Source organism: Anguilla rostrata, chromosome 5 (genome assembly GCF_018555375.3).
Source record: "Anguilla rostrata isolate EN2019 chromosome 5, ASM1855537v3, whole genome shotgun sequence".
Classification (NCBI taxonomy): Eukaryota; Metazoa; Chordata; class Actinopteri; order Anguilliformes; family Anguillidae; genus Anguilla; species Anguilla rostrata.
The window spans coordinates 15,495,700-15,522,594 of record NC_057937.1 but is presented as its reverse complement, the minus strand read 5'-3'; the positions used below and the strand labels follow the sequence as shown (position 1 = coordinate 15,522,594).

The window sequence follows — 26,895 nt, the reverse complement described above, 5'->3', positions numbered from 1 at the left end:
AAACACACCTTGCAATATTGTTTCTATTATTTGTTTGACTACGTCCGAACTTTTTCATGTGCATTTCAAAATAGCTTCACAACACAGATTAAACACAACGAAATGATATCATTACGTATTTTAAAATATTTAAGAAGCGCCGCTTTATCTTTACCAATAATTCCACATTTTATAGTATGTTCGTTAGCTAAAAACATTCTGCACGAAAATTAGGTATCACGACTGAGTAATATTGCTTCTCTCCTTCATATTAGAGAGGTCTATACTGAATCAACTTCCAAACCGTTATAAAATGAATAGTAATAGTCCTCATCGACATTTCACACTTGTCAATGCTAATTCACACTTAAAATGAGAAGTGTACTAATGTTGATTTTCATAATTTAGAGTTTGCGAACACTACAATTGAACATACTTCTAAGATTTAAATATTTTATGGTAATTGTTCCTATTAGCAAATTTTACTGTGTGATTTTTAAACATCATTAAACAAACATGGACATTTCCTGAATAAGAAACGCCAGTGTATACCATGCCCTTTCTTAATTCTGTATCCTACAGTGTGTCCAGCTTATTCATTTTAAAATAATAAATAAAACGTTATGAAGTGTTAATTTACTTAAGACCGTTATATTATGGTGATCGCTCACAGTACGGACTGGAGCATGAATACAATACGCAATCCCTCTGCTCCTTGGGGGTGGGGGAGGGGTTAACAGCGTTGCAAAATACGTTTTTAATGTTCATTTTACAACTGACATACAGAGGCTTTTGGATCAATGGGTTTAAGCCCCTCTCTTACCTTTGGATCGATTTTCTTAAAGCTGGGTTCTTCTTCATCCACCTCGAAGTAGAGCTCTGAGGCCGTGATGGACAGGGTCCCTCTCACTGCCACCGCGGGGGCAACCAGCTGCGCTCCGGTACTCAGGTTCACCGAGCCTGAGAGAGCAGACAGAAAAATAACTGTATGGCCACATGCTGCGCTACTTACCAAGGGGAAAAGAAACATCACGCATTGAGCACAACGAAAACAAGTCGACGTCCGTTAAGATTGTAGAGTTTATAAAGTTTGCAACAGGGGCGTTCATTAAACTCTCTGAATAGGTCTTTGTCGTTCAGAGGCAAATATGTGAGTTTAATCAGGACAATTATATAAAATCGAAGGTTTTGAACGCTTTTGCTGCTTTCACTATAAAGCATGATGTTAAAACGCGGCACAGCCTGTACTTGTAAGGCTGCATAAGGCTCTGTTTGTTCTGCAACCGAAAATCAAAGGCCGTTGGGGTACCGAAAATAAACAGTTTGAGCAAATTGTATGTGCATGACAAAGACGAAACATCATCTTTATTACAGAAAATAGTCATCTTGTAATCAGTGCCACTACCGCTATTAGGCCCACTGCTGCTATTAGTATTATCGCTCACATAGCTGTTATAAGAGTACAGGATGTCAGGAAGACCATTCAAAGCAAAAGGAACAGAGAGACTCCTCATTCCTTCATTATAATAATTTAATTAATTCTGTTCAGGCAAATTTATATGGTTACAAGTCGTTAATTCGCGGATGGTCGTGAGCCTGCTTCAACAAAGAAATGTATCAAATGTAGACCAAATGAACCGGTCTTTAAAAAAATCGGCTGTTCGTCAACATCCATTGATTGCGGTCCGCCTAATCTCTCATCAATCTTAATATATGCCAGTATGACAATGCGGAAACCGCTGGAGGGAGTCTGCAGCAGAGCCCGCGCAGGCTGTGCCCCCAGTCCCAGATGTATAAATGCATTGTATTACATTGTCTGTACACCGGATAGGCACGCGGAGGCAGTCTGATTTCCCCAAGCACACGCTCGCAAATGGATGAAATGAGAAGATATGTTCATTTGCTGTCTCTCGGCTGCCCTCTGCGCATTAGCACGTGATGCTGGGGAGAAATAACATTTTTTCAATCACCCTCAGACATTCAATTACACCTGGAAGCAGACAGCTGCGGGAGTGGGGAAGATGGGGGGCCCTGCCGGGGACCCCCTGACAATTTCCACTTCATCTCAGAACAACGTACTGTATTAGTCAGGATAGCCCTTTAATCCTATTGTCACTGTGAGCATTTTATAATTGCACTTCCCGCGCACCTCTGTCACACTGAACACGCCATTACTAGAGTACAACAAGCGAAAACCGCAGGATTATGTCGTAATCCGATTAGCGTGATCTTCGATAACAAAATAATAAGATGTTAAAAATATGTTTAAATGCCGACGTAATGGCGAATTTAAATGCATAATACTGTGTATTGAATTGAAAACGTTTAAACATTTAGCATTTCAAGTAGTCTACGGATGTTTAGATTATCACAGGCTTCTGAACTGTACTTATGATTTAAATTATTATTGATGGCATAAAATATTTCTACAGCCCTAGCAGTGACCAGCTATTATTAATGGATTATAACCATTAGTAAGACTTCACTAATAGCTATACATCCTAAACATTCAAATGAACGAATACGGAAGATATGCTTCTAAATAAATTGACACATTTTTATCTTCTCAGTGTATTTTGTTAATATAGTATTAACAGTAGGCGATGAGGCAGACAAAACGACACAGTTGCAGTAACAGAAAAGGTGAGTTGGGCTGACAGTCCTGTCAGAAATGTGGTGTGAATATGCAGGGAATGGCAATATTTTATTTTCTAAATATATTTTTCCACAGGATAGACCCTTCTCTGAATTTCTTCTGCAGCAGCGACAGCTCAGAAAACAAGGTTAATGGTATATAACACTAATTATTTCAGATAATATTGAAAAATATGGCAATAATACAAAAATGCAATAGCCTACACATTGCACCTCTATTTCAGCTGTTGACAACCTGTCTATCTCAGGTTCATGGCGCTCATCAATTGAATAAAACAATTTGACAATCTGTTGACACATATAAGTAATATTGTTTTGAAGTATGTGATAAAATGTGGAGTTTCATATATAAAACAGATTATTATACATTTTAACAAGCAATTTTAAGGCTCCGCTGGAAGCTTTCTCCCGAGAGATTGTTTGCCATAGCAAAAGCGAGAATTGCATAGGGGATTTTTGCCCACATCGATCAAAAATAAAAGTGTAACCCAAAGACGGTGGCATGAACGTAACACTTGGTAGATGGCAGTGCAAATACCGGGTGCTAAAGAGCTGATGCCATTATTAAAAATACTTATGAGCGAGCCTTTTAATAGGCGATCCTGCTTTCAGATACTGTGCACGCGACGGAACAGGCGGAAAAGCGCGCCATTCAACGCTCAGGACAGACTCTACTCACCCGTTAAGTTTTCTAATTCCTTATCCTCCAAGGATGACAGAGCATCACCGTCCCCGTCCAACAATAATTCACTCTCCGAGTTCTGATTTCCCAGAGCTTGACTCCTGATGGACTGTTTGCCTTTCAGAACATCTTCCTCGAGGGCTGAAAGAAGAAAGACATGTTCAATCCTTCATGCGTAACTGCGTCCTTATTTTAGCTGCATGCAATGTTTTTCACAGCTCAGGGAAGACTTTATAAAAAATAATCTTACTTTAAACACTCGCGTTGTAAACGTTAAATCCTTGGGGAATGTTTAATTGCAGCGAACACAACTAAACATGTTTGAATAGTTTTTTAAAATATAATTGAAACCCTCAAAAATAGCACATCGAAAAGAACAACAGGTTATAGCTCACATTTATTTTTGAGTATTTCTGAATAACATCTTAAGGATGACATGGTGCAATTTATAGTTTAAGCCTAATTATGATATGGGAATATATAACTAGGCTATTCGAAACTAAAAGCTCCAGAGATGAACTTTTGACATTTTGATATTTGACTGCACATAACGGTTATTTTTATGCTTGGTTTTATTTGAAGCCAGTTTATGTTTTCAATACAGGCAAATATTTGCTTTTTTTATTTATAAAATGTCAGAGCACGTAAACACAGTGTAAAATTTATGAAAAGTAGGATTGGCCACAACCAATAAAACGAATGCAATTGCTCATTGCGCTTTAATTGTGCAAATGTGTGGCAATTATACAAAAAGCTGCCCAAGCGGCGAATTATGGCGTATATATCGGTTATGAAAATGATTGTCTGATTCACACTTTAAATAGGCTACTCAGCCTAAATTAACGTAATTAGTGCATATAATAATAATAATTATTATTATTATTATAATAATAGTAGTAGTAGTAGTAGTAGTAGTCGTAGTAGTAGTAATAATAGTAATAATAATAATAATAATAATAATAATAGTTGTAGTAGTAGTAGTAGCAGCAGCAGCAGCCGCAGCAGCAGCAACAGAGGCAATACATTTTCAGAAAATGCAGTTGACGCAAAAATTATATAAATGTGCAATTTATGGCAAAACATACAATACAAAATACTGATCTTGAAAGTTGTGACACCGTGGTAGCTGACTGTCTTATTGTCACAGAGAGAGAGAGAGGGAGGGAGAGAGAGTAGCCTATGATACATGGCTACATTTACCATCCAAAGTTACTTCTTATTTGTGAATTCATTTTTGCAGGAAGCACAAATGTTTGGTGCAGGAACATGCCACTTGCGGTGAGAATTTATATAACAAGATAACACGCGGCCTTCACTGTAGTTAGGCAAAGATTCAAAATCACATTTGTCTAATTTCAATTTGGAAAGACAAAATGCAGAAACTACTTTGTTAAACAGCACAAGAATTTGTGCATTGCAGTTCCAAACACACGTATTACATAATATGACATTTGAGGTATTGGATGAATACTAGTTCAAAACCCAATTGCCTGTGTCTATTTAAGACATCAAAACAAACGGAAAATAAATAGGCCTACAATATTTCTGGGCCAAACCAATATCACGTAACGCGTGCCAAACACATCACAACAAAGCGAGGAACGTTCTCTGCTCATTACATGTTTGATTTCTACTGTACATGACTTGAGGTTCCGAATGGATTATTTAAGAAGAATGGTAATCTGCAAACATTTACAGAGAATTACATTCCACGGTGGTGCGCGGGAAACTGCACTGAAACGGCCCACTGTTCGCCCTGGCGCAATTTTTTATTCACGTAAATAGAGCGCCTGCCTTGGCCAGGCTTTGCAGCGCCTTGGTAATTTAACGCAGGAAGCGCCACAGTTACGCTGCGCGTGGACAGGACCAACGATGCCATCTGCCATGTATCTTCGGAAAACAATAACGCAACTTGCAGCACGTGCAATATAGTTTGCATTTTGTATTAAATGAAAGGTAAATTCCTGACAATTTATAAATGAAGCATAAGACTGCTAAACTCGAGCTAAAATCACTTGTCACGGAAAATATGCAGCTCGCTGATATTTAGACCGGTCTTCCTGTAATTAGCTCTCCCTTGAGGATTTTTAGTTAGCGGCACGAAAATTACTACCAGCTTCCTAATACATACCACATGCCTTAGTCTTCACACCGGCAAGTGGACAACGACAGAAAATAAATGTCAAATGAAAAGGCAAAAGCAACCGCCGTAAATGTAATTATATCAATATACGCAATACTTCAAATGATTCATATATACAGTTTGATGGAATGCAAATCGGCAAGAGTTCTAACGAGCGTTCCTTTAAGCTACTGCAATAATGATGATGATGATGATGATTATTATTATTATTATCACTACTACTACTACCACTACTACTACTACTACTAGGCCTACTACTATTACTAGTATGCTGTCAGTGTAATCTTTTCTTATTATTATTGATGTCACAATACTTAAGAGGTATACATTGTGCAATAAAATTTTAATGTGATCTATTATCAATCAAGTCTCATGACAGTATACTGGTTAAACATAGTTTTTAGTTCAGCAAAAGGATAAAAATAAAAATATGACTTTAATATCATAGTACAGTAGCCAGTGTTTTGAACCATTTACAGACAAAATTAACGACACCTAGGCTACCATTCAGATGCTTTGGACATACTTCAGAACACGGTGCCACACAGAATAAAGCAAAGATGGATCAATGAAATTGGTAATGAAATGGACTGAGCTGGTCAGATTCTACGTAGACCTGAATTGCATTGAATTTTTTATTATGTGATGCCTTAAAATACAACCATTAATGGTCTGGTCTAGTCTAGACGGTGTGTATGTGTGTGTGCGTGTTTATTCACAGGAAATGGACACAGCTGTGTGGAGCAAAAATGGCCACAGACATCAGAGATTTAATTGGTGAGCACTAGCACACGACTGCATTTAACATTTAAAGAAATGAAATCATAACAAAAACAAGGGCTGCTTATTTGCTTGAAGAATACCCAGTATGAGTTACTTGACTGTTTGTCAAAATATCACTAACTTAAGTATTGAAGGTGACTTATAATACAATTACAATTTTTTTTTTTTTTACACATTGCAGCCACTGCATGGCCAATAATGGTTACAGGCTGAAATACAATAGGATGAGTCACGGCAAAACAAATCTGACTAATCACAGATTATTTTCATGCGGACAGTTGGGGTGAAGTCAAGCTTGCATAATGCATACCTCAAACAAAAGGTTGCAAAAGCAAATGCTATGGACTTACACAACTAAATGTGTGTGTGTGTGTGTGTGTGTATTAATGCCCTATCCATACGACATACAGTGCCGTGTATGTGATGTGGACGTTTTAGAATAGTTCTAACAAGATAAATGACTTTTTTTGATATATTAATGATGTATGCGCAAACTCGGAAGGAAATTGCAACATAAACTAAAATAAAATATGCAATGCAGTAAGTGCAGTTGCTGTTACAGAGAACATGCCCAAATTCCTTTTTTGAACGAACTGCACACTTCTCAGATCTGTTGAAACAGGTCATCCATCCATGGCCGGGCAGAAATGTAAATAATATGCAGTATTTTACACTGTTAAAGTCTTGTTTCCTACGGAGTGGTTCAAATGCTCATTTACATGCTACTGAGGGGCAGGCTTAGGCGGAGCAATTAAATTGTCAGAATTAACAAATTTGTTTTTAACATCGCTGTAGCCGGCGGTGCAGCAGTGGAGTGAGTATTGATCGGTGGGGAACAGAGAGACATTAGTCTTCAGGTATTTACTCTGATGCCCCCCCCCCGCTCCCCATTTACCCCCACCTACCAGCCCAACAGGCCCTATTCTGACCAAATCAATCCCCAGAAAAGATGGCTCTTTCCTGCCATAAATATACAAGCCAACGCGCAACCTCCGCCTCCCCCTGGGCATTTTACCAGATATTGTTCTGAAGTTTTTTGGCTAGCTGTGACTGATCACAACTGCACGACGCAGCCGGCTCCTAAAACAGGATCCCCCCACACGGTAAATTGGAGGGAAAACAAGTATATAAAAAATAAAAAAATATTTTTTCCTCTCTTTGTGAGAATTACCACAAACCCAAGATGCGCATTAAGGAGAAGAATTATCCATCGCCCTATCCAGACAATTAACTTCTTATTTTTATGCGTCATGTTATTTATGGTAGTGAAAAAAATGAAAATGCATTTTAAAAAGCCAGAAAAATCCTTCATTGGTTGCATCGTACGGGGCCACCTCATTTCTGAGCGTTCATTTTTTTAAGGAGTCAAGTTTCCACTTCTTTTGTTCGTCTGAAGAAAATAACTACAGCCAAAGATGAACTTTATGAGCCGCATGAAAATAAGAGGCCCCGCCCGTGTCATCAGCTCAATGGCTGGAACATCGCTGAGGGATTACCGCTACCAGTGAACAAGGGTACGTCAGGAAATGGAAACATTTAAAAAGAGAAGCACAAGGCTCAAATTCTAGAATTCTCAAAGTCTGTGTGATGTCACACAAAGACAAAAGAGAATAATATGTTCCGTTATGCTGCAGAGTAGTTTTGCCATTCCTGCACTGCAATTGACTACCGGTTAAAAAAAAAAAAATTAAGAGCTTTAAAATAAATAAATAAATAAATAAAAATCAGCAGCACAATCATTGTATGCATTGTAACATGCATGAATGTCTGGGTGTAATCTTCAAGTTAAGTCTCAGAATCAAGTACAATTTAATATCCAAATAATGCCCGGGCCCTTTGACAGACTGAATGATCTTAAATCATGTTACAAAAATAGGCCACAAGGGAGATGTTTAAGAACAAATATGACAGCGGAGGGAATTATGGTCCAGAAGAGTGATCTGTGGTTAAGACAGTTCATCAGTAGGGTTGAGGGCAGACCACCTCCGGTCACTTTGCAGAAGAACCTCAAACATTTTTACCGTGGAACAGAAATCCAAGCAAATCCAAACCAGCACACCTTCAAGCTGCTTAGCAGACAGGGGCGCAGCCCCGTGTGGCTGTGCGGAGAGGCTCCAAACAAACAGAAAACGGGGGCTGCTCGGTTCCACCATCAGGGCACGGGGTAGGCAGGTTTCCACAGACGCTGGGTTCTGGAGCAGATATTGCTTTTAGATCATGTTCATATTGACTTCTGTCAGGCGGCGCATTTGTCTTGAGGACTGACAGCATGGGCCGTGCGATCCGGTGACACGGCGTGGGCGTTCTCAACCCGATAGCGCCCCCACTGGTCAGAGAAGGTTAAGCCGGTGAAACTCTGGGCTAAATGTTTCTGATTGCGCTGCCACTCGACTGAGTGGGAACAGCGCGGAAAGGCGTTAGCACTAAGGAGGAACAGAGAGGTATGTACAGCTCTGTAAACTTTAAAAACGAGAGCTGTGAAATAAAGTATCCCAAAATCCTTCTTTATCGCATTCAGGGTATTGAACAAAGCTCAGTGTGAACGGAGTCGTTTTAATCAGGGTATTGGTTCCCAGCTCCATCTCAACCTTTAGCATCTCTGGATCCTTATATAGAGTTCGCCACGAGCCCCTGCTATTTTATAAACTGCTGATAGAGCAGGGAGAAGGCGCAGCATTAATTGGATCCAATCCCAGTGCTCTGGAGGTTTGTTGAACAGTGCCGATTTGTCTTCAGCCGCGCTCTTTGCGCTATCCGCGGTTATTGATGAGGCTGTTTTAAATTCTGCCGTGCTTTGTGTGTCCTCAAGCAAGGTTGCCTTGCCGCACAGCTGAAGCATAAAAAATAATACTGGATTGATTAAATTTGCATTGTGCTCATATTGAGTGGTTTCCACCGGCAATTGGTCAATGCAAAAAAGGAGCAAGTTGCACTGCCCACGATATGTTGATAAATCGTTTCATTTCGCTTCTATTCAAAATCGCACCGCTCTGCTTTTTTGTATAACTTCATGAAGGCTGAAACATAGGCCTTTGACTAACACTAGTCTCTTGTCCAGTACAGAAACATGCTTCTGTTGAAATGTATTTCGTCAACACCTTTTTTCAGAAAGCTTTGTTGAGGAAATGCAAAGCAATTGTACAGTGTTAATTATTTGTTTATTCACAGCAAAAATATGTTTGTTTGTTTAATTCAGTAATTAAAACATAATTGTTAATGAGCAAAAAACTAAAATAATTATGACGCCTCAGTGGTATGCCATCTCCATCATGCTTCAGCTAGAGATGGTGTTATGTGGGAGACATGTAGTGTTATGTTTGTGCCATACACAATGCATTCTATTTTTGCCAAGAAGCTATTTTAGTTTCATCCGAACACAAAACCTTTTCCCACATTTGAGCTGGATCACACTTGTGCCTTCTTGCAAACTCCAGGTGGGCTTTGAGATGTTTTTTTATTTTTATTAATGGTTTCTTTCTTAACATCCTGTTGTACAGACCAGGTTTGTATAGTGCTCATGCCATTGCTGACTAATGCACATTTTCTCCATGCTCAGCCATTAAACTCTAGCTATTTAAAAACAACTGTTTGGCCTCAAAATGGCTTCCCCTCTGAGTTCTATTTGCTCTTGTATTCGGTTTACTGAGGGATGGCTTTTCCTAGACAGAGTTTAGGTGGAATGGCGAAGCTTCAACTTCCTTATTATTGAGCCAACAGCTCTCACAAGGAAATCCAAAGATTTAGAAATGTATGTATCCTTCTCCAAAACTCTTGCCTTTTCATACCCTACACCAAAACTTGTCTTATTTCCCATATTTTTGTCTTTCGTTCAGTTTCACTAACAGAACAATGATCCTCCCAAAACTGGGTGTCTGAAATGATGATAATCAGAGGCAGAGGCCGATCTTAAGGTGATTTTTTTGCACTTTCATTAATTTAGAGCTGCCTAAGAATATGGGCTGAATATTTATGCAATCAACATCTACATTTTTGGTAAATTTTATACATGCAGTCAACTCCATAATGTTTGGGACAAAGATATTTTTTTCACTCTGTACTTGGCTCTGTACTTTACAATTTTAGATTTGTAATAAAAAACATGTGGTTAATGTGCAGATCCTGTGCGTCTATTAAAGGGTATTTTTCTACATTTTGATTTCACATATTAATGTTATGTAAATCTGTTTAATCAAAATCTATTGTTTCATATCCTTTGCATGCAATGACTGTTTGAAGTCTGTGCCTCATAGACATAACCAGGTGTTGAGTATCTTGTATCAGTATCCTGTACTGCAGCTCCTGCTTGTTTCGAGAGCTACTTGCCTTAGAATAAAAAACGCATGTTCAATTGAATTCAGATTGCATAAATGACTTGGCCAGTCAAGAATTTTTCCGTTTTTGGCTTTGAAAATCTCCTTTGTTGCGTTAGCAGTGTGTTTGGGATCATTGTTTTGTTTTAGGATGATGCCCCGCTCAAAGAGTTTGGAGGCATTTGGTTTAAATTGAGCAGATAAACTGCTTCTGTCCACAAGACCATTTTCCAGAACTCTGCAGGCTCTTTTAGGTACTTCTTAGCTAACTGAAACCTGGCCATCCTGCATTGCGGCTAACTAGTGGTTTGCATCCTGCAGTGTAGCCACTGTAATTATGTTTGTGACACTTCTGTGGACAGCAGTCACTGACAGAACCACGCCTGCCTCCTGAAGTGTTTCTGACCTGTCAGACAGGTGTTTGTAGGGTTTTTCTTCATTTTGGTGATAATTCTTCAGTCACCAACAGTAGAGGACTTCCTTGGCCTACCAGGCCCTTTGTAATTCCTAAGCTCACCAGGGCGTTATTTTTTAATCATGTTCCAAACAGTTGATTTTTGTAGGCCTAAGGTCTGTACTATGTCTCTGACATGTTTGTCTTAATTTTCAGGTTCATAATGGCTTCCTTGACTTTTGCTGACACAAGACTGATTTTCATGTTGACAATCGGCAATAACAGACTCCAAAGGCAACCTAAATCCTAGAATCAAGACTAAATACTGAAAGCTCTCTTAACCTGCATTAAGAAAGCAATTTAACACACCTGACTATTCAGAAAAACCTTATGGGGCCCAGAGATTTCACATAGTGAAATCAGAACGTATAAAAATACCCTTTAATAAAAGCTTTGAGTCTGCACTTTAACCACATTGTTTGATAACAAATCTAAAATTGTGGAGTACAGAGCCAAATCAAGAAAACAAAAGTCTTTGTCCCAAACATTATGGAGCTCACTGTATACCATATACGTGCGTGCACTTATGTGTATAGCTGCAGGCATCACTCTGGCACATACTTAATAGTGTCAGAATCACAGTGGATAAAAAGGTCAAATTAAATTTTCAGCACGATTCAGTTCAGTTCTGAGAATAGTATAGAGTTTTGCTTTTACTGCGCCCTTTGACCTTCCAAGAAACTTAAAAAAAAAAAAAAAAATGGAGGGAAAACACATCATCCTAAAGAGGGGTTTCCTCGGCTAATCTGACACCTGAAACAAATGACATGAAACAGTGAAAGGAGGGCCCCCAGAAACGGCTGTAGCCCGGAACAGGCGGCGGGCGCGAACCCTCATTAACTGAGACCACTTAAGAGGCCGAACTGCGTGAACCGTTCAAACAGGGGGGCTCCCCCTTCACCGCGTCCGCCGGCGCAATAAAATTTTTACGGCAACTGTAGCTGTAATTTTTACTGCCGTGTACCTGCGGGCGAGGGGTGACAAAGGTTTCAGTTTTTTTTGGGGAGGGGGGGGGAGATTTTGGTGGGCCGGGGGGGGGGTACTGACCGTTGAGGGGCACGGCCCGGGGCGAGGCCTCGGAATGCGCCGATCCGGAGGGGTTCCGGACGAAGCGCCGCCGCCTCCTCAGGTCGTCCTCCCAGTAGTCCAGGCGCCAGAACTGGCGAGGGCGACTGCGGGGAAACAGAGGCGGCGCACATGTTAGCAATTATCAAACAGCGGGGCGGCGAGCGAAGGCCCGCGTATAAAGCATGCCTTGTTTTTGTTGCCTCTTCCCACCCCCCCCCACACTCCTCCCCCCCACTACCCAAAAAAAAAAAAAAACCTCAAACCAACCCCCCAGCCCCCCACCCCCCACCCCCACTCCCTTTGTACACAACCCCTCAACTTCTTTAGGTATGTCCTTGAAAATAACAATATCACCTTCCTCCAGATCAAGGAACTGCTTTTTTTCCTCCCCGCTCCTGCGAGGAAGGTGAAATGAGCCCTAAATACATCATGCCAGAATGAAGTGCTGACAGAGTGATCAGTTTCCCCTCGCCCGTGGCGTGAGCCTCCTCTCCCAGCCTAATTTCAGCCCCAGCAGGGCACCCTCGCGGGCCGGCGCTGGGGGTACGGGGGAGGCCGCCCCCCCCGGCCCGGAGCGCGGGACGGCATTACCGAATATTAATCACCGTCCCCGCCGCTCTCTCGTTTGTCTTCTCAATTTGCACCTTTTACCAACATGGGGTCAGTAAATCATTCCACCCCGTCAAACGGGGGGGGGGGGAGTGGGGGGGGTTTCCACGGCGTTAACTTTTAATGAAGAGCGCCGCGGTCAACAGGCACGTGCGCTACAGAAAAATATTACTCTGTTCACACTTGCAGGAATGTAATTAAAATAATCTCTTTAAATATTCATTACATTTCACCCCAAGGCAGAGAAAACACATCACGGGGAAATACATTTTCGTGCCACTATCGTTCGTTTTTTTTAATACCCCTTCTTTCTGACTCGCTTGTTTTTTATAAAGGATCCATTCCAGCATGAGGAGGAATGTGCTTCATTTGTCACAATAAATTACCCAGAATGCCCACTACCTCATATCACACAGAACTGTTTCAACATCTAATTACATCAAGAACAAATGTCATTTGAATCTCTGCATATCAAGCTGTATAGGAAAGACTTGTGTGTGGGACACAGGCTCTGTTGAGTTATATGCAGTTTACTGACTTGTGTGACTTAATATTTGCTCATTTAATTTATTGAGAAATGCCCCACACTCCATTCACAGAATATCCTCGGCTACTCAGGAACAGCCCTGCCGGACACAAACACACTGGTGCTCGGGTCGGCGAACACTAAATAGCTTTACCAGGGACTCAGAAGCCCCCGGTGCGAGGATTTACTACAAGCCAGTGAAATATAATTCTCTAAGTCCATTTTGCTTTGTCCATGTGAGAATAAGGTTTATTGTGCAACAGGGCCAACACACCCAAGACACATAAATCAGTATAATGGCCATTTAAGCACCCCCTTGGTACGAAGTCTACAGATTTCTCAGAACGTCCAAAGCCATGTTAATCCAAGTATCCATGATGGGGGGGGTGGGGGAACCCGGTGAAGGATTTTGAAGAGGGTGAGAGGTTATTGACCCAGTTCCAGGTTCCAGGAATGCTCTGGCTCAGCGTGCTATCGTAGTCAATTCAGATACTAAAGTACACTGACAACGCTGTCAGCTACAACGGCTAGCCTTATATCTGATCTAACAGAGTAATTAAAGGCTCAGACAAAATAAAAACCCAGAAGGATATTCTGTGTTCGATGACCGGGGTACACTCTAGCCCCGGGTAACGTGGGATATGAAAAGCGAGGAAAATAAATTAACTGATAAGTGGGCTGAACAGAGACAGAGGGAGAGTGTGCAGAAAATAACACTGTGCTGCTACAAAGGGAGAAGGTGAGAACAGGCATCTCCCGTGCACGAAAATGATTAAAAAAAAACTGAGAGGGGAAGCAGCTGAATCCTAGCCGTAGAGGACACTGGAAATGGAGAGTGCCTACGCAGGTTCTGTGATTGGGTGCTAAATATCATCTGAGCTAAGGTTCTGCTAATCTGGAAGCAGAGAGAAATGATCACACGTGGGCCGTCAGGGGAAGCGGGGCTTAAAACAAAGAAAATAAATACCATCTAAGGAAAAGGAGTGAAGACCAGAGAGCCAGAGCTAATGAAAGCCATTAATTACTCGATTTATCAGGAAATTCTTCCTGAAGGCCCGGCAAATTGGTAGGAGGGCCTGACGCTGCCATTATCGCGCGCGCTAATTCACACTCGCGCAAAGCAGAAGTCACGTGACTATCTAATATTTCACTGCCAACAGTTCCAAAAGAAATACAGGCAATATTTTAGACTAATTTCAAACTAAAATATATTTACCAAACAAAAGAGGACAAACTTACAAAGATCTCATATAGTATGTATGTATGCACGTGTACATATTTTTTTACAGACGGAAGTAAAGATATTCAGCACTGTCAGCACAAGACATTCAGAGAAGCTTTGCCAAACCATTGGACTTGCATCCACATATTATTAGTTCAAATAAAAAAAAATTAATTTAAGTGATTAGAATTTTGTGTGTGCTCCTCGTAACCTTTAGTGAGATACTGCAAACATCAGTGTTTTTCATAGTTCATAGCAGTGTCAAAAGACGTGTTTTGACTGAATTCAGAAATATGCATACAGATAGTAGCACAGCAGTTCTCAAAGCAAAAATTATAGATGCTCCATAAAGAAAAAAAGAAGGGAGGGAGCAGTACGCACTAAATGAAACAGGACACACTTGCTCGCTAAATGAAATGACCATGTTTGCCTGGCTCGGCAGTGCCGTCTTTGCCCCACTTCTTTCTTATTGGCTGACGGCGTTCAAACTTTCAGTTTCTCCCTCAGAGAGACGAGCGGAGAGGGGTGTGAAAATGAAAGAGGGTGTATCAGCCTGCGGGGAGGCCTGGCTTCCCCTCCACCCGCTCCACCCCCCCACTCCTGGTCACACAATGCTCCGGTCCTGTTTGCGTCTGATAGGCTCCAATACAAATGGCCACTCCATCATTCTGGATTTCCACATTAATCTGTTAAAATTATTATCATACGTCTGCGTGGCTGCAGCCCTGAATCAAGCCCCCCCCCCCACACACACAGAGACACACACACACACACACTCCACCCACCCTTCAACCCCCCTCCGCCTTCAGGGAACGATACAGAAAGGATCGCTTCATCAGGACATCAGCAGCCATAATTAGTCCTGGAACTGGAAATATTCTCTGCAGCTTCACACACACACACACACACACACACACAAACACACACACACACAAACACACACACGCACACACACACACACACCGACCGTACACACGCACAGATGCACACACACACACGCACAACCATGAGACAACAGAGCCCTAATGAAAGGCAGGGAAATGCATTCACCTAGAGCACCATCAATCCCTTCTGAAAGTGCACACGCTTGTTCTGGAGAGGAGTTTTTATACAGGTGATAAATTATTCATCCATCCACTGCCGTCTTGGTGGAAATATGCTGCACCAGTCTTCATGATAACAACAATTAAAATTACAAAGGCCACTGAGCCGTCACACTAAAACACACAGACACACACAGACAGACACACACACACACGTTTTATCACTAATTAGTTTAATCATAAAAAACGTCTCTGGGCCTGACTCATTTGACTAAGAGCTGGCTGCTGTCTTAATGGGTGTATTACAGAGCACTTAGGAAATAACTACTCCTCAAAACACACCCAATGTAACACACTTGTGAGGTATAAAAAGCCATCAGAGCCATTAATGTAAGGGAATAATTACATTTTTATTCATTTTCCGTTAACAATAGACTTAAGAGGCTCTCCAAGTTACACCGTGCACGTTTACAGAAAGCACGCAATAGTAATGCACTTCATAATACTGGTAATGCAACTGACAATTTAACGATTCCATGAGAAAAATTTCTGAAAAAATGGACAGAATTTTTTAGGGAACTTGTGGACTCCATGAGAAGGGAAAGCACCTTTTTAGGTACAACCCTGAAAGCTCCGGCCGCGCCGCTAAATAGCCTGTTTTATTTGTGTCGAGCAGCTTTTTGTCGACTCCACTTGGCGCTCCGGCGCGTTGCGATAAACAAAGCGCTTAATTATGCTAAGTGCTCTCGGCGAAGGCCGGTCACTGGGCTGCAGATCGATGGAGTGCCGGGGACTGGAGGAGGGCCGGGCCTCGGAGAAACGGCAGCGCTCCTATAGCGGGCTAACCGTGTGCAACCGCTAACCGCGTCGCAACCGCTAACCGAGCCGCAGCCCCGGCTACCTGGAGGAACCGCGCGTGTCAAACACACCGTAAATTACAGGATGGAAACGGGGGGGGGGGGGATGTTCGCTTGCATGCTCAGAGTACTTATTTACCTGCCTGTTTAAGGAACTGGTTGTGTGCTGCCATCTCTGGTGCTCATTTACAACCAGTTACTGACTTTTTACACAGAAAACCTAATTCATTGGTGATTAAAATGACATATTTACAAAAACTTGCATAAATTACATTCCAATGTTAAGTTATGATTATAAGGCAAAATAAGGATAAAGTTCCCACAATTCATCAGACCAACTATGTAATGTTTCCTTGTTCAGAAGCCATGTCATACTGTAAGCCATAAGATGTTCTTTGTCTGATAAAAGCTTGTTACATTGAAAATAGTAAACACACACGTTATCAGACCAAATTTGTAACAATACTCACACCATTATCATTTGTTTTCACTGAGAATAATTATATGAACTTTGGTTTGACTTCATGTTTGGGAAATATACAGTATCTAAGCAAAAATAAGTATGTTTACTGTTTTCAATGTATCAAGATTTTATATTGAACAACTTATGGCAGTATGATATGGCTATGGAAATGGCTAAACAAGGAACCATGTGAAAATGTTCTATGTTGCTCAGTGACACAGACCTTCTAACAAGAATCCTTTCCAAAGAATGCAATAGATAAAAAATAGATAGCTACAATGGAATAAATTCAGGTAAGGGGAAAAAAGTAAGAGGTAGAAATTAAAATCAAAAAGCAATGATTCAAAAGCTGAGGGCATTTCAATATGCATAACTTTTTTCAAACTTATTTTGAACGAACTAGACTTACTAACAACGAACAACTTTAAAAATTGTATTTCCCATATTTAACAGCAATAGCCTTTGTTGATTAAAGTGATTCTTCTGAATAAAAGGTTCTGTAACAGACTACAATTAAATACATCTGCACAGTACACTCCAACACAAAGCGTTTGATTGTTTTTAAACTAATTGTGCATAGCTATTGTACTGCCCTGCCAAAAAGAAATCAGAAACTGATATCAAAGCAAGAAAATATATAACTGTTGAAAAAATGAAATGTTTTTGAAATGGTTCTGCCTTGCAAGTTTCAAGGTTATTGTGCCTCACCTTTGCTTCTTCCCGACAAATCAAAGACAGCGGAAAAATGGTGCTAAAGAGTCCTTTCCGTCAGCTCAGAAAGTTTGATATAATTCTTATTTCAATGTCTGAATTGTTCTTTTTTCCTGACAAAGACAAATGACTGCCATCCATCAAGATCCAATCGGTTGCATGGACATTTAAAGGAAATGCATCACTGTTTACCCTCTTTAAAATGCCATTTGTGGGAGACTGTGATATTTTCGATATTAAAAAAAAAATCAAATGGCATAACAGATCATTTATTCCACTGTTAAATTACCTCCCGTGAATAATGATAGTTTTGAACCTCCGATAATGTGCAAGTTATACGGACAGTATTACTGTGAGGCTCATTTCTGACTGGAGATTATGTAAATGATACAAAATGACCTTTTTCATTACAAACAGGACATGCAAAATACACATCATTTTATACATCACTCCAGTGTGTGGCACTTTATAAAGGACAAACAGTCATTTATAATCTGGAGGAGGATTAATTCCGCTGCAGACGTGGAGATCAGGTATGCAGACGAGGTCCCTCTTTTGGGTTTTTTTTTCATTAATGTCTGCCGATTGGCACCCCTCAAATTGCGCGCACGCCACCGGTACGAGGAAGATTATTTTGGATTTGCATAAACGGTGCGTTTATAAAACCCCAACAAACAAATTGAAAATTTGTCATTTTTGCGAGGGGGGCCACGCAGTTCCTCTCTGTCACTCCAGAACAGCGGCCGACCTCGCAGTACCCCCCACCTTAAATTAAAAAAAGCCGGGCCAAATGGATAGAGCTGGAAATATGGAAATGGAAAAAAGTCCAAATGATTACGTTCGCTGAGGTCATTTACATACACATGCATTAAGGCTCATTCTTAAAGTGAAAATCTTCTACGCTACCATGTTTCATCTATGCACTTTTCACAGCACGGTCTGTTCCACACACTGGATCTCAAGGACCCAATCAATTATGACCAAACCCGCTTGATGAGATAATTACTCATTTGGTGCAAATTACACAAGGATTTATTTTAGTTTGATTTGCTTTAACTAAAGCTTTCATGTTGTTCATTTTAAAGCGTTCATTTACTAATTAATAATTGGTCACTTTGAAAAGAATGCACATTGCATTAGTATCAATCAAAACAACATTAAATAGCTTGATGTCTGCCATAATTGTCTTTAAAAAAATATTGGAATATTAGAATCACAGTGAAATCTGATTGTTCTGTAATTTAAATCAATACAATAAAATGTAATTGCACAGCCCACCATATTATGCTCAAATAATGTATTCCTGGTTCACATGTGGAGAGGAAATCTGATATATAATGGTGTAGATAGGACAGAATGGAAAATTTACACCAACTGTATGCAAACTGATTCCATAATGAGCAGCATAAAAAAAACAGTAATAAAGGATTTTTGGAACTTGTCCACATCCTTACAATTTTTCATTTTTTAAGATGTTCTTCAAGAAAGTACGCTAGGATGAGCATTTCTTACAACAAATATAAAAGCAAGGCTTTTCTCTCTTTTACTAAGATGAACATAAGATGCAGTCACGGTGAACATGTCTGTCATCTAGGTCTTATGGAGGGAAATATTTCATTATGATTTTATTTTGAATTTTTATTATTAGAAACTGATTTAGATATCCATATCACACCCATACACAAGATCCAAGATATAAAGTAATTGCTAAAGTAATTATCCCTAAACATAAAAAACTAAATTAATTCAAATTAAATTGAAATCCAAAAAGCACACTGAGGGTTTTGCTTACCAGAAGAGCACAACCTAAAGAAAACAAGAAAGAATCTGTGGCACTATAGTAACCCAATGTTTTGTCTCCTTCAAAGGAGATCCGTAAGGGAAAAACTTGCTTCATTTGCCTTCACAGACAATAGTGAGCGGAGTAATCTTTTCCCTCTCTGAGGCGTGAAACAATCGACTTCCAGAACAGAACAGAAAGGTTCTGCTTTCCAAGTTAAATAGTAATACACACCAAACAACGAACGGACAGATGAAGGATACAGTTTATGGGTCGTTTGGACACGCCGTATGTTAAAATTCTGTTTCAAAATAATCAAAATGGCAAGAAGGGGAAGGCTTTTGGCTGATGCAGCCCACGGAATTTACCACATTAGCTTTGATCAAGGGGTGCCCAATTGCAGCTTTGACTGCACATCCTGTACAAAGACACTTAACAGATTGGACTCAACAGCACTGTGTTTTTCCCAAGGCATGTTTCTCTTCAGTCAAATTGCTCTTGACTTGTTTTATATGTTAAGTTTTACTGTTGCCAAGCAATGTCATCGCATTTAATCCTTTTCTTGGGGGAAAGGATGTATAAGAACCTGCGGGTTCTACACAATGTGAATGGAATCAGTGAGTTGTTGCAAATAATTTTTGAAAAATGACGAACGAAACATCACACTATTTCGGTTTCTTACGGGACCTCATTACCATTTGGTGGCCTGCAGTACCCAATAAAGCCAAAGATATCACCCTAACACCAGCAAAGTATCTCTGTTCCATACACTTGAAACATCTTTCAGGTTATTACCTGAAAAACAGCACAATTACCAAAGCTCTTGTTACAAATGGAATTTATATTTTTGACATAAATTCTTCATTTTCATAAATATTACTTTAAAAGGTACTGTCTCTCAAATTATACCAAAACAGATTTTTACTTCCATTTTGGTCATTTATTTATTCCCTTATTTATCTATTTATTTAATTTTTCAATATTTTTCTCCACAAATTGTAATGGTCAAATTGCAACAGTAGGTCCATCCGATACCTCACAATACCCTGTGTTCATTTGAGAAGGTGCTGTTTTACTTAAAAACAGATGCCAGCTGATGCCACTGTTGCAAAGGTGGAAAATCCAAGTTCAGAAAGTAGAAGTCCTCCCCAGTATATTGTTCCAACCAGCTAATTTGCACAGTTCTTCAGCCAGGCAGTAGAGCTACCCCTGTCCCTACAGTCATACAGAAAGAGATCCGAAAAATGCACACTACCACTGTATTAGTCCACAGGACACCCAGTCACAGTCAGCACTAACATGGTCCTGATTCAACCCAGACTGCAGGTCGCTGCACTAACTATATGTGCACCACGGGATGAGACGATCAGGAAGTATTTGGTTTTGGAGAACAATGGAAGTAATATTTGCTGGATCAAATCACCCTGGCAAATCAAACTATAAGTGAAAGTCTTGTATTCATTCTAAACCATCAATATGCATTAAATACAATTTAAAAAAGATAAACGGAGAATAACCAAAAAGAAAACAACTGGTACATTTAATAACCTTTGGTCCTTCATTTTTCAAGATGACAGTCATTGGCCACCCATTAATTGACAGCATGGGTAGAGTCTGATTTGGGCCTGCAGGAGTAACATAAGGCACCAGCTCTATGGGTTGGAACTTTTTGAAAGAAAAGACAAACTGTCATCTGATACAGAGGGAGCCTGTCATCTCATCGTTAACAACTCATTAGACCACCTATTAGAAAATATCACACTGTGAAAAGGGCTGTTGCTTCAAAAAACAACCTTTTGTTGTCCTTGCAACATCAAAAATAAAGGATTGTTTCAAAAAGCCAATAACAGGCAACAGAGGCAGAATTAAATGAACTGATAAAACATTTTATGCCAGGGCAGGTGTAATACACATAAAGAATGTGGAATCAGACCCCACACAGTATGTTATGCATACTGTATATTGTTTAAAGCAGGGCTGCCCAACCCTGTTCCTGGAGATAAACCGTCCGGTAACTTTACACTCCAACCCCAATTTGACACACAGGATTCCACTAATTAACAGGATCTCTAGCTGTCAAATGAGGTGAGCTTTTATACGGCTGGACTACAGGACAGTAGATGTCCAGGAACAGGGTTAGGCAGTCATGGTTTAAAGTATATTACCAATGTCACTATATTACCAAAAACACAATAAAACACAAGCTACGGTGAATTCAAAATGCTACATAATTTGTATGATTCTACACAATATTGCTTTTACCGTTCGGAGGCTTCAGAAATTAGTGGGGGGAAAGGGTCGTGAAGTGAGAATGTAACAGAGCTGAGAGAACACCGCTGCTGCCTCGTTCCAATTAACCACAGATAATAGCTTTATGAGCAATGGGAACGAAGCGCTAAAACAAAGGGTGAAATGGTATCCTCATAACATCGCTGCCTTATGGGAATTCGAGCCCGCCGCGAGGAGGAGGGGAGAAAGCGGCACTCTAACGCCGTAAAATAATAAAAAATGCTAATAGATTCACAATTACCTTCAGCTCAGCGCCGCGCACCCTCCAATTAGCAGCTATTAAACCGAGTGTAAATTTCACGACAAAGAATCAGAATAATATACGCTAATTGTTCTCCATTTTCACCGCCGGTCTGGAAAGAAGATGCCGTGTTTTACGCCTCCCGCTTAATTGAGGAATTAAAAACGTACGCAGGCATATTTGTCAGGTTTGTATCTAAACGTGGGGCTTATTACCATCATTAACGTACCCCATCGGTGCCTGTTCTAAAACAAAACAAAAAATATTATATTACTGTCACCACCTGAATATTTAGCGCGACAACAATATTTCTGCAGTTTTAATGAAATGTGTGAACATTTATCAATCATTATGAATAATCAGTGCGTATTCACTGTAACACTGCTGCATAATTTTTCCATCACCACTGACTGCATTGTAATAATTATTTGACCTCTAAGCTACAGCAATGATCTTGTGCGATATGACAAATATATAACAGCATGGAATACGCGGAAGGTGTGTACATCAACTGAAGATCTGAAACCCCTCCCAAGGTCACCTGGGAATGGGAGGAGCTTTCAGGTTCTTTGAGTCAGTCAATCTTACAGTTGCTATTTATGACAGCAAAACATGACCATTCATAACACCAATGTGCGGTGGATCATGTTAACAGATACATAATCATAAAACCATATTTCAGAGAAGAACTGAAAGATTCTTCAAATAACCAGTGGTAAAAAAAATAAAGAGAACCATGAATTTTTTTTAGATAAGGTAATTAACGGTGGTGTACCACAATATGCCCTTGATCTTGTGGAAAATAAAATCCTGATCTGGCTAGGGCTGAATAGGACAATTGTAACTGAACTTGTCCTGTCACTGCGTATTGATTCAGACAGTACTGACAAAATAACACAAAATTCAAATCCATGGGTTCATGCAGTCCTTCTGGTGACACCACTGGTTCATCATACTGTACTGCAACTTATTGGTCTCTATTAAATTAACCCACAACCTCTGCTAAGACCACAGACATCCAAAATGTGCCTGCATATTGGTTTGCCTGTCTCCCTTGCCACATGGATAGCTTTGAGGTACGATGGGGAGGATTATCAGCAATTCCTTACTATCACTGCAAGTATCTTAAGGCCTAAAATGTGTGTTTTTTTTCGTGATACAATATTTATTGCCATTATTGTCACTGTGGTTCTAGAAACATGTCATTTTTGTTTTTGTACATTTAACACAATTTGGACACACAAAGTAACTGGCTAACTGTCTAGGATTAATTAACTTGATTTCTCTTAAATCAATATCTTATATCCCGGCGGTGTAAAAATGAAAGAAATTGTAAAACAATTTATACTAAAAATACTAAATTGTATAAAACTACTAAAGGAATTGGACAAATGCCACAATGCAGTGCAATAACAGTGACAAGTGTTTAAACTGTACAATGATTAATACCATTGTGTTGTAATTCTTTTGTTTTTATTTCCTGTGAATTGCAGCTGTGAGGTAATATGCATCATGGAGAGATAATATCAAACACAGCTGTTTCAGGACATTCTCCTGCCGTTTATCGCGTCTATCTTTAAAATAATCATCCTGGGGCTTTTGTGCGAGAACAAGCGTCGATACCAGAGCTGGTGTGAAGCCGGCTCGCTGGCCGAGCTTGATCGAAAATGAAAAAGTGAATTTAATGACAAATAAAAGGTGCGGCCACAGGCTCGGGACGTTCCCCCACCCCCCCACCCCCCACACAGGCGGAGGTATTTTATGTGTCCTTTTTCTGCTTTCGCTGCAGAAGAGAAGCGCTGCGCTCCAAAGATAAAGGATATTTTTTGGTAAATGGTGAAAGTGCTGAAATAAATGACCCGCTGGATCCTTGTGTAATTACAGCGGTCGGGAGAGTAACAATCTATCACAGGGAGCAGGGTGACACCGCACTAAGGGGTTAGTCAAAGGAGATAGCCTTTGACTAACTACAGGACCCCGGCAATCGATACTCCCCAGATATTGCATCCGCAAAAGGAAAAAAAGAGGGGGGGGGGGGGCGAGAAACCCTTAAAAACTTCTGAAATGGCTTTTCATTGGGATATTGATCAGGTCCCTATCGTGACCTTGCTTCGCCGAGGCCATATACTTTCTTAAAGGTATATAAAACTCATAAATCTGTGGCTTGTAGCAGAAAGGGCTGTGCACTCTGCGGTGTAATTGGTCTTTCTCTGGGCAGGAAGGGCCCTTCTCGGGCTTTATAACGTTACAGATGGGGGGCCGAGATCTGCGATGCGAGACTTTTGTCCCCCTCGCTCGCTCGGAAACGCGAGGAGACGAGCGACGCGGGAACGATGCGCGCTTCTCCTGTCCGCTTCTTACCCCCAAAACCCTCAGAACACCACCTCAGCACTCAGGCACCCAAACACGGCAAGCTGAAACCATCTTAGAGAAGGTTAAATAGCATTGATCTCCTTACTAAGGGCCTATAAACTTGGAAATGCTCAACTGTTTCTGCCTCAGATGCATAGCACAAAGGGAGCAACTCTGATCCTTACAGTCATATTTGGCATATCTGATCCACTGAATAACCCTTCAATGGAGGGATGACACTACAAGCTCTAGCCATTCCTTTAATACTGTCTATTGAAGACTTGGCAAATACATGCCCATCTCACAATACTCTGTGTTGATGCCATGGAGGTTATACTGTTACAGGGAAATATATTTATGAGAATGCAGGACATTTTTCAGTTCTGCAACATTTTCCTGGCATTCCAGCAAACCAGTGATGTCACGCAGCGGTGAGAGATGACACGCTTCATCCCCCATGTTCCCTTTTGTTTAGGAGATGCTGTACAGTGATGGATGCGGTCCGGTTTCCCTGTACAACTGTTTAAACCTCACTACTGTCAGGCTCATTAACAAAGATCATCTGAACCGACACACGGAAGGGATATCTTAGGAGTCTTCCTGAGTTTAATACAAATGTTTAAACTACTCTGCGAGGATTAATACTGCAACGCATTATGATATCAAACATTACCCAGCTAATGGATTTTGAATCCTCTAGTTCAGGAGTGTTAAGTGAAACTGCTTTTTATGACCTTCAGAAGTTACCAGGCTGATGCAATATCAACAAAGTGCTCAAGTCCACAGCAGTCTGTGCTTTGTTTGGCTGCAGACTTCTTCAGTAAACTGTTTTGAAGTGTTTATAAGCTTACAAAACCGTTAGCATTGCAGCTGCACCACGCATTAACAATTGAAAGTGAAAAAAATGGTGATGATTACTAAGCAGAATTACATACAGCATTGTTCAGGGCTAGTGTGTTCGACTAACATTAAATTAAAGTTAATGTGTTTTCAGAATAGATTCAGATTCCAGTCCTGTGGTGGACATTTTTGGCGCATTTCAGCACATAAGTGGTTCATTTAGGTCACTGATTGGCTAAAGACAAACACGCCAACACACCCAGTTTCCAATGCATAAACTGTGAACTGAAAGGAAATCACAAAAAACTGCAGACGCTGTTCTCCAACACTGGAGCCTGACAGTCCTGATTGGATGGTTTTTTGTGAATGATAACGCATGTTCAGCATGGGCACTAATATTCAGACAGATAAGAAATTAAATTGAGAGGAAGATGTATATCTTCAGTGTGCCGTGTGGCATAGTGAATAAGGAGTTGAGCTCAAAACCAAAAGCTAGCAGAGGACATCAAGCTACAGTACATCCAAAAAAAAAAACAGACCAGGGCTCTGACAGAGTCAAAGCTTTTTTAATTTAAAATGAGAATCTGCCTTCAGATTCACATGGGTATGAAAGTTTGATTATTGGGCTTTTGGCACCTCTCTCAAAGATAGTTCCCCCCAGTTTATTTTGCACCTTCTGTCTGATACATTTAGTCCAACTTTTACAGGCAAAGGCATTCAATTTTGACAGTTTTTTTTTTCTTTTACGAACTGTCCATTTGTTCTCTGCAAAGCAGATGTCAAGAGATAACCGCCCAGAGGGAGAAAATGTTTATACAGCACTAGCATGCGGCTAGATTAGGAAACATTCTCCACTTGGATCCTGTGTTTATCTGTCATCGAATCCCAGCACAGATTCTCAGATAAAACTATATTCCAGATGACACAAGCTGCTGTGAATGCTTATAAATGTTACACAGATGACGGTGGAGAACTGCTCATCTTTAAAGTGACCCGACTTACACCGAGAACGGGGCATTCTGCAGACGTTCTACCCTCCCGTTTCCTTGGAAACACCATAGTAAACCATATTTTTTCCCCGCGCAACAATAATCCTTTTTGAAGGCATGAGCCGTACCTGCCTCATTCCAGAGCTGAGTGTATACATTTGAGGAACACAGCCCTGCACCACATCTAAACAAAGCCTTCGTCAGACACTGACCAGAGTTGGTCGTGAACACAAAGACGTGCATCCGCGTAATGGCTGAATGGGGGGGGAAACCGGGCTGTTTTGCAGGTCTGGTAAGCCTGCATTGACATCCTGTATCATACCAATTTATATGAAACCCCACAGAGAAACTTCTGTCCATCCAGCGGACTGTGATGAGTTTACCTGTGTCTGACTGAACGTGTGCAAATACAAACTCAGCACTGTCTAATGTGTTTGTTATGCTAGCTGAACACTTCGGGAGGACCGCGTGTTATATAAATGTCAGTTTCTCCGACCTGACGACCGCGAGACAGCAGTAACGTGTAAAACATCCCAGAATTTCTTAAATCCTCACAATAATTTGCGATGTTGTGAAGAGCACCCCGCCAGAATTAATGATTTATTCCTAGCTACAGGCAGCAGTGTCACTTAAAAGGGAGGCCACATTATTTCAATCTCCTCTAAAGTGTGTTTAGATTCACAATGATCGTCTGCCTCCTGATTGGTGGTGACAGCAAGGTGACAGGCAGTGAGCACATACTGTAGGTGATCAGTCAGGGTTTTGGCATTGCTGATTGGAGAAATCGCACTCCTCCACGCAGGAAGTGGAGCCCGACACCCAAACAAAAAAAACACCGTCTGAAGCAAAATAGCTTTCTACATGGCTCTCCGTAGCAAGCCGTGGTTTGTTAACATGAG

General features: G+C 40.6%; 1 protein-coding gene across 1 annotated transcript in view; it reads right to left on the bottom strand.

Moving 5' to 3' along the window:
• LOC135254811 (lipopolysaccharide-responsive and beige-like anchor protein) overlaps positions 1-26,895 on the bottom strand; it is a 208,477-nt gene that overhangs the window by 81,343 nt on the left and 100,239 nt on the right. Inside the window, 3 exon segments of the mRNA XM_064335333.1 lie at positions 803-939; positions 3,314-3,457; positions 12,054-12,178. Coding sequence (XP_064191403.1) covers positions 803-939; positions 3,314-3,457; positions 12,054-12,178 — 406 coding nt within the window.